At 39.4% G+C, this 9,544-nt stretch overlaps 2 protein-coding genes across 2 annotated transcripts; one reads left to right on the plus strand and one right to left on the minus strand.

Moving 5' to 3' along the window:
- Positions 1 to 1,540: 1,540 nt before the first annotated feature.
- LOC140921820 (allatostatin-A receptor-like) lies at positions 1,541 to 2,470 on the plus strand. Its single transcript, XM_073371821.1, has one exon. The coding sequence runs from the start codon at positions 1,541 to 1,543 to the stop codon at positions 2,468 to 2,470; it is 930 nt and encodes a 309-aa protein (XP_073227922.1).
- A 348-nt stretch (positions 2,471 to 2,818) lies between these two features.
- Positions 2,819 to 9,528, minus strand: LOC140921815 (coiled-coil domain-containing protein 130 homolog). Its single transcript, XM_073371817.1, has 9 exons — positions 9,399 to 9,528; positions 9,246 to 9,299; positions 8,712 to 8,791; positions 7,871 to 7,926; positions 7,496 to 7,614; positions 7,168 to 7,252; positions 6,193 to 6,302; positions 4,754 to 4,952; positions 2,819 to 3,497 (listed from the first exon to the last, which is right to left on the minus strand). The coding sequence occupies exons 1-9, from the start codon at positions 9,399 to 9,401 to the stop codon at positions 2,827 to 2,829; spliced, it is 1,377 nt and encodes a 458-aa protein (XP_073227918.1). The 5' UTR covers positions 9,402 to 9,528; the 3' UTR covers positions 2,819 to 2,826.
- Positions 9,529 to 9,544: the final 16 nt, after the last annotated feature.

A 9,544-nucleotide genomic window follows, 5' to 3' on the forward strand; every position in this document is an offset into this window, starting at 1 on the left:
GCGACATCTACTTCTCAAACTCATTAATGATTCATAAAGAAAATTCAAAGGAAATTAATGTTTAATGAGTGTTTGGATATCAGATGAAAAACTGCTCATTTTTGCATCCTTAATTTCTCCTTCAAAAATGATTTTGTTTGAGAAGAAATATCAAACATTCGACACAGTGTTTTATCACCAGATGAAACACCTCGAAGTTCGTCAAAAATACTCCGCTGCGCGTCGTATTTTCAACTCTCTTCTCGGTGTTTCATCTGGTGATGAAACACTGCGTCTCATGTTTGATATATTACTTGAATTCCGATTGGTTCATCGGATTATGTGCCTCTTCTGTGATTGGCCAAGGTTCACACATGGACTTTGCCTTTGCTTTACTAAATGAAACTGAGAAATGCTTCATGGAATTTTGATGGTGATAAAATAAGACCAAATGTGCTTTCGATTGACCGTATTCTTTAATTCACCATTTTCAAATAGACCGCAATGCACATTGTTTACCCCCTTTCCCCTCTCTTCCCCCCTCCCCCCTCACTCCCCAAATTTTGCATACCTATTGTTTCCAATTTCTCAGTTTTGTTGTTGTTGTAAAAGCAACCGTGAAACAAGGAAAGTTACCTCATTATTCCGTTTTATTCCAACCGTTTCGCTCACCAGAGCAGAATTTTTCGAATGTATTCCACTTATTCCGCAAAAGGAATAGCAGGTCTATCGAACGGATTTCTCGAATTTTTCTATGTATTCCTCCGGAATAAGCTTGGCTGATCAAAGATCAGACCAGTATACAGTCCAACGAAACAAAATTTTAATCTTGGATACAGAAATTAATCCGGTTTTAAAAGGAGAAGAAAGATACGCTTCTTAACCCAACTCAAGTAATTAATTTTTCCTTTTCAAGTTCCCTTGCTTTTGCGCTGGGTTAAAAAATCAAGTCCGAAAGCATCGCTGTTGTGGGGAGTTTTTCTTTCTCAACCAGCGAAAAATTAAGTTCAATTTGGACAAGAAAATAATTATCTCGGTTACTGTAATGCAAATATTCAAGAATTGAACGGAATAACGCCACCCACGCCGATCTTTTTCACACCCAAAAGCTTGAAAATTTGAGTAATAATGGATTACGTGGAATTACTTTGGGAGACGAGACGACAATATTAAGTTAAACCGCAAGAGATAAGGGTGACCAGAACTTTGTTATTGCCATAAAAATTAACCGAACAAGTCAGAACGGATTTGAAAAGCTTGTCACTGTTGATTCTTATTTTGAGTTTGGACTTAATTGGAATTACTTATAACTTCTGGACATAGTTAGTAGAGGGGGATAAGCAGTAATTAAATTTCTTTAAAATGCAAATAAACTATTCTTAACAGCCATTCGCCGACTGCTTCGCTCACAAGTAACATTTCCTGTTATTTAAGAAGAGTTATTACTGATATTTACAATAGAACATGAGAGGGTAAAAGCAACTCTATAAAATAGTTTTCCAAGGAGATAATTATCATTTTTTAGAAATAAAGTAGATGACAAGTCAAGCAGACTCCCAAAATGTCGTCGGACGCAGCAATGGCCTTCGAAATTGTTACACCGTTTATAATTGTTGCTGGAATGGCTGGAAATGTCATCGTTTGCTCCTTAATTATCAGGAACAAAAAGATGAGGACTTCTTTCAACTTTCTTCTTCTAAATTTAGCTGCGTCAGACCTGCTGTGCTCGATATTAGGAGCTCTTTACTACGCTAGTGAGATACGAAACCATTATTTCAGCGACGGGAAGTCAAATCGTGGCGAGATTGAAGGAGTTGCGTGCAAAGTTGTTACCATAAGTATTGGTTTAACTACAAACAGTTCTGTTTTCACCTTAGCTGCTATTTCAACAGACAGATTTTTTGCCATCGTTCACCCATGGAAACATAAACTAGCAACGATCAAACGAAAAACCCGCATTGTAATAGCGGGAATTTGGCTCTTGGTGCTCGTCACTAGTTTACCCCTGGCTACTGTCATGATAAAGCAGCCAAACAAAGTTCCAAATTCACATTTTGTGGGGAACTGTATAGCACACCTCGTTAACGAAAACAGCTACAAGGCTGCCGCCTTTGTTGATCTTATAGCATGCTATATTATCCCGATGGCAATTATTTTGCGTACTTCGTTTGCTATCATTAAACATTTGTGGTGTGAAAGCTCTTGTCGCGGCTTTGCGCCCGATCAACTGGAGACTAACAGAGCGCTCTTAAAATCTCGCAAACGAATCACAAGGATCGTACTCAGCGTTATAATGGCTTTCAACATATTCTGGTTGCCGTGGGCAATTTTAGAGGGTTCGTTTTTGATCGGTGCCATTCACTATATCGATGAGAAAACGTTTGTTGTCGTATTCATTTTAGTTTTATCTAGCGCCAGTGTGAATCCAATTTTGTATTCACTTCAAAGTCCGCAATTTAGACGTGCTGTCAAGAAAATGTTTGGGTTTTGATTTGATGGCGCAACGAGATAAATTGACGCCAATATCAGATTGCCCAGATTTGAAATATGACAGTGCAAAAAACGTATTGACCTTTTACCATGATTTTCAATTTAAATACACGACCAGTATAGTGTTTAGTATTGATTTTGCCTATGTTATATTCAAATTCAGCTTCAATCTTATTCAAGCGGAAAAAATAGTGAACAGTTGTCAGGCGTTACCTTCTTGCGATCCTCTTCGTATGGTTGTAAAGCCGTGACAATTTAAGCGAAAGTTATTAATCAAGTCTTCGCCATGATGTTCTACTGTGATGTTCAATATCCTGTAAACGTCAAATTTAACAGTAAATTTTATGATGAAAAGAATCACGATGTGTCATCCGAAGCGTCACTCGAGTCCGTATAATCACAACAGACCAAAGATCTACCAGACGAAGTATGATTGCTTGTTAAATTATCATTAGTTGACTGGGAAAAACCATTTTGTTCCTTGGTCTTGAGATTTCTCACAGCAGGTAAACTCAAAGAGATATTTTTCAACTCCGCGTGTCGTTTCGTAAGACATTGCGCCTCTGTGAATTCACCTTTCTCCGTTGGAAACGACACCGCAAACTGTGACGTAACTTCCGGTGAAGGTTGCGCGCGAGTGCCTATTTGAGCAGGTGTATCAGGAACGGAAGAGGCCAGTGCTCTATCCAAATTACAGTCAGTCCTCATCTCATCAACTACTGTGTCCTTTACTGTGGAGGCCTGATTTGAAGGATCGTTAACTGTACCAACCCCACGGTCCCCAAAAGAAGTGTCCTTATCTAAGCACTCTTCTGAGTCCTCACTGTTTGTGGACACGTTTCTTCGCACCTTGATACCCAGTTTTACCAGATCACTGTTGACTTTAGAGGGATTAGAAAACGAGTTGCACGCCATTTGCTTCCTTTTTCCTAACAGATGCTTTATTTTCTCCCTTTTCTCGTCTGATTTTCCAAACATTGGTCGGCTGTTGACTTCAAACCGTCTTTTACGACGGTGCTCATCAAATCCTGCAAAAACAGAACCAAAGCAATTGAAAGCTTAACAGTACTGTTATCAATGTGCTTAAGACCATGAACATTTTTATCCTGGAAGTTCACAGTTTTTTTCTTGTCCCTGTTCTATCAGCTGAGCAGCCAAAGAGGCGAATGTTAACAATTTGAGGGGCGCTCAGCGTACGCTTCGTTAAAAATTATCATGTCAGCCCCCAGTAAGCCAAAACACAAAGACTGGTTACATCAAGCGGTTAGCTCAGTGAGGAGAGCACCGGTCTACTCAGCGAGAGGTTTCTGATCAGGGGTTACTGGTCATTTCGCCCCCAAGTTATTTCGCCCTGGTCACTTAGCACCCAACTTTCGAGTCATTTAGCTCCCAAAAACAAAGTCATACCCCCATACACGAGTCACTTAGCCACTCCGAAAAACTCGAAAATAGGGGGCTAAGTAACCAAGGCGAAATGACTTGGGGGCGAAATGACCGGCTACCGTTATTGAGCAAGGGTATTCGGTCGAGATGGCTGGATATTGGCCAAGTTTGTGTTCATAATGTCGATTGCGTTTATATTGACCATGAACGAACAAGCTTGGTCAATATATGGTTTATATGGCCAGCCAAAAGGAGAACGTTTTCGCGCGGGACCAGCGCGGGAAATCCCGAGTGAGCACGATGGGCCCATCTCGCTCGCTCGGGTAGCCAATCAGAACGCAGAATTCGATTCATCTTGCCCACTCGCGGATTAAGCCACCGGGTCTTAAAATAGCAACTGCGGGAAGTTGATGCTTGTAAAGTTAATTCTCCATAACATTGCTCCAAATCTTTTTAAGAGTTTTTTATTAGGTCTTCACATGTTTATTCCACTAGGTGTAATAGTTTAGATATTTTAATTCCTAAGTCCGTACAGAATCTGCCAAGAAAGGAATATTTTATACTGGAGCCCAGACTTTTAATAACTTGCCACCCCGTCTGAAGGAAGTTGACTCCATAGCGATTTTTAAAACACTTCTTAATGATATTATTTTTTAGAGTTCTTGTAAATATTTTAGAGCTTTTTAGAGTGTTAATTTACGTAGCTATAAAATTCTTAGTTTTCATCCATCGTCATTGTACTTAGTCTTTACATTTTTCCGATAGTTGTTCTGTTATAGTTAATTTTTCCTTTAATTGTTAATTTTTTAGTTGCCCAGGGCACCCATTAATAACAGCTTCAGCTGACGGGTTTACCCTGGTTAAATATGTTATTATTATTATTATTATTATTATTTATTACCTTCTCCATGATATCTTATTTTCTTTGCCAGTTCAATATCCTCCAGTCTCTCTGGCACAAGAGCCACATCTAATGCTGCTCTTTGCTTCAGCTCACTGTCCTTCATCTCTTGAGCTTTCACTTCGCGTTTAGTCTCTCGGAATTTCTTCCTTAGCAATTGATTAGCAGCATAATCATCCTTCCACACTGACTGAACTTCCTAAAATGTTTTCCAAGTTAATTATTTTTCTTGCTCTTTTGAGATCAGTGGCAGATCCAGAGGAGGGGCGAGGGGGGCCCACCTTATTTTTAGACCAAACTGAGGCCTGAAGGGCCGAAAAAATACTATTTTTTTAAGACCGCACCCCCCCTTATCTCAGGTTCTGGATGACTGCGCCCCCGCTCCTTATCTGAAGGTCTGGATCTGCCACTGTAGATAGAGTCGCCCCCCTCCCCCCCTTTTATGGATACCTGCTTAATACGGACACCACGATCAGTACGGACGCCTGCTATAATCCCTTCACTGACCATATGGTGATTTTTCACTATTAAACAATGACTTTTCGTGCGACTAGTTAAAAAGAACCTGTTTAGTATTTTTTAAAGACACTTTTCTCATTTCACTACTTAAAAAGTTAGCCCGAGAAAACAGTTGACATTTCTCGACGCCAACAGACATCTCCATACTTATGACACATTACTACCCAGGTCTTTTCCAACCAATCAGAAGCATATCCAGATCTGGGTAGTGACGTGTCATCAGTATGGAATTTCGGAGCTTGTTTAATTCCTCAGACGTCGTTTTGTGTGGAAACCAGAGGCAGCGTCAAAATTATCGGCTGTTTTCTCAGGCTTTTTTAAAATATAAAATTGTCCACTTGCCATAGTGTTGATGCTCTCAAAAGACAGAGTTAGGCAGGCCTGTTTCAGACGCCTTACTTTTAAGTGCCAAACCTAACTGAATAATTTCGACTTTGTAGCAACACTGGCGCGACATCTGATTCAGATGGTGCACCGGGTGTTGAGCCTAAGTTAAGTTTGACAGACTCTGTTGAACTTAACGCTTTTGCCGCACCAAACTAAAACTGCCGTACCAAATTGATTCAGCAACGCGCAAAGAAAGTAATGTCCGATAGCCTGGGGCTGGTGGTTTTTGCTATCGGGCAAGGGAATTCTGTTCTTGGCTTGCCCAACGTGCATGTAATGCTTTTTGCGGGAATTCAAATTTCAGAAGAACTGTAATCAATGCTCCTCATTTTGGGCTAGTTAAAATGACTTTTGGGCTACTAAGTACATACAAGCTACAGCTTGCCCGAAAGGAGAGCTGTAAAAGTGACTTTCTTTGCACCCTGTTCAGACACCACTCTTTTGCCATACTTATTCATCAGTTAGGTAGGGCACACGAGTTGAGCGGCGTCTGAACCGGTCCTGAGATGCTGATGTATCTTGTAGACATTTACCTGCAGTTGGCCAAGAGTAGGCTGAACTGATTTGGACTTCTCTTGATCTTTAACTCCATGCTCCAGTTTAAACATTGGATCTGTTGCCATCTTTTTGGCATCCTCCCTGTCTGCATAAAAAAAAGGGTTTCCTTTTCCTTTGAAGGGTTTCCTTTTTTAGGACGAATTTCATTTTTCACAGGATTGAGTTAATTTTTGGTAGACTGACTCGTTTTTATTGCTGCTTACAACGTGCTAAATTGTAGTCGCTTAAAAGAGAGTGGAACAAAGCAAATTTCATTCATAAAAGGTGAAGGATGTGCAAGGCAGGAAGGAGAGAGGTTCCCCTTTTTTATCCTTGTTTTCTCACATGCCTGATTTTACTTTAATACCTTTCTTCTCATCCTTATTCTGCTTTGTATACTACCCCGAGCACTACATCTCCTGTGTGTTAAGACAAAACAATTCTATATTTATTCTGCAAAACCGCCGCCCGGTTAGCTCAGTTGGGAGAGCGCCGGTCTGCTGAGCGGGAGGCCATAGGTTCAAACCCCGGCCGGACCAACACTCAGGGTCTTTAAATAACTGAGGAGAAAGTGCTGCCTTTGTAATAACATCTGCAAATGGTTAGACTTTCTAGTCTTCTCGGATAAGGACGATAAACCACAGGCCCCGTCTCACAAGCCCTTGCACATATAATAAATCTGTGGGACGTTAAAGAACCCACACACTCTTCGTAAAGAGTAGGGCACGTAGTGCCCGGTGTAGTGGTCTATCTCACTTTCACACTCATGTATGGGGGCATCATCATTCATTCCTTCAGTACTTGTAAACTGCACCTTAAGCAGTCTGGCAAAGTCCCCCAACCAGTGTTGTAAATTATCCCTGAGCCCTGTGGGGAGTGGATAATAAGATATTTACAACTGTTTTTATTGTAAGATCTTTTTTGTTCCTCTTGGCTAAGGAATAAAAGGAGATGCCTAAAATCCACAGTACCTGTCAACTCTACAGTTTCTGTTGCAGACGGTTCCCATCTTTCTTCTTTTCTCCTGGCACCGCTCACAATTACATAATCACAGTTCTAAGTGCAAAAAAGCATTTATGAAAAGGGATTATGCATTTCTCAATTTTGACACATGACACATGGACACCAACATCAATCTACCCCTAACAATATCAATACATCATCAAAAGAATTATTATTATTATTATTATTATTATTATTATTATTATTATTATTGTTATTATTATTATTATAGGAAATGTAATTATGGAGATCAGTCGGGAGAATTTGAATGTGGATATTGGGGATTAAAGGACTCACCTTGGGATCTGTTTCGATTTCAAAGTGATTATCACACAGATGACATTTCATCCGAAATCTATAAATGGGCGTTGTGTAGTAATTACCAACTTTCTTCTTCTCAGCATTGTAGCGTACACCTAGGGTATGAAATGCCACAATTAATAGAGAATTCTGATGGAGTAGCAAGCAAAGTAAGGACACAGGGTTCTGTGAAAGCTCCAAGCAAGGGGTGGGGGGGGGGGGAAGGGGGGATGGGGACCAAAAATTGCCGCCTAGGTATCATGGATGCACTGCCTACACACATTATTTTAAATTTTGAGGAGGTTTTTTTTCTGCAAAAATTAAGTGCCACACAGTATATATCAGAAATGTTGTCTTGCAATGTACACTCACCCATTCCTATATGGTTTCCACATCCCCCACACCAAATATTGTATGGCATTTCAAATCTAAAAGAGAGTGGAAGACACTTTAATAAAAATATAGTAAAACCGTTTTGGATTTCATAACTAGAACCTGCCACTGGACAAAATCCATTTAACCATGGCGGATGAAAGAATCACTGAAATATTTCATGATATAATTCATCAAGAGTTGATTTCGGAAATGTGTAATGTTTTATGACTTTTTTATGTAGGAACTAGTGGTAAAAAATTTCATTTGCTACATGTATTTTCTTTATTTACTGGGAAATCTTGCCTCTCCAGGAGCGTAGCATCCATATACGTACATATGCCTATGCATACAGCTGATCTGGAAAAACATTCTCATTTTTCCTGCAAGTATTATTTTTTTATCATTGAATTTGGATGACTGATGATTTTTTTGGCACTGTAAGTGTTAGTTTTATTTTCCTTTATCTTCTTATTATTCCATAAACAGACAATGATATTGATGGCATTGCAACAGAGTTTGCCCGTTTGAACAGTAGGTGTCGAGTTATCCCCCTTTGCTTACGTGTAATCTCCTTGATGGCGTCACTGTCTCACCCTTTTTTCTGTAACACTGTACATAACTACTGCATTTTACTTTGCATTTATTTACTGAAAATGTCCTGCAGAACTTTGCAGGACCAAGACCCTAAATTGTAAAATTTTCTATGGAAGCATGACCCCAGAACTTCCTATAATGTTCATTATTTCCTGTGCACGCACCTTCAAAATCTCACACTGTTGACGATGTTGAAAACTATTTCCTTTGGAATTATCTATAAAAAGTAAAACAGCATATATACCTAATGATAAGGATCCCTTGACCAAGCTTTCTTGCCCTCTCACGAAGTGGATGCTGTCCATGGTATCTGTCAAGTGAACCCTGTGCAAAGAAAATTTGTCAAATAGTTAATATTGCAGTTATTTAGCTTTGATATACTGGACCTTATTAATGAAGATCATGATGGCTGAGGATGATAATGATGATGACTGATCCTATAAATGATGATGGCGATTATCATAATGATCTTATTGATGATGATGATGATGATGATGATGATGATGATGATGATGATGATGATGATGATGATGATAACAATGGTCTTGTTGATACACATATGATTATTTGAGTTTGAACAAAACCAAAAAGAATTGAACCACTTGAGAAGGTGATGAAGGCATAAACGAGACAAACGAATCTTTTGTTTAAACAGGTCGTTGCCGAATAAGGTATGTACATTAGCAGGATAAAGGCCCTAGAAGTTATATTTGAGTTAAAAATCTATCACGCATTAACGCATCGAGTTGATCACGACGCGAAATGAATTTCAACCGACCTGCTCCGGAGTCCAGTCCGGTGGGTAGTATTTATTAACGGCCTTTCTTTCACCCTAAAAAAAAACAAGAACACAGCGTTATTTAAGAACGTTTAAAGCATGGTTTGATAACGAAAGTGGTGAATTAATTGAACAAATTTTGTCAAAACTTACCATTTTGATGCTAAACTAAACTTCGACGATTTCTAGACGATGTAAACAAGGCTCAGAACTGACAGTCAGCGGTCAATGCAGAAAGCAAAGAGATGGCAGTGTAGTTGAATTGAATTGTCTTTCAAAGGGGAAATCTCAAGTAAATT

Source organism: Porites lutea, chromosome 12 (assembly GCF_958299795.1).
Source record: "Porites lutea chromosome 12, jaPorLute2.1, whole genome shotgun sequence".
NCBI lineage: Eukaryota > Metazoa > Cnidaria > Anthozoa > Scleractinia > Poritidae > Porites > Porites lutea.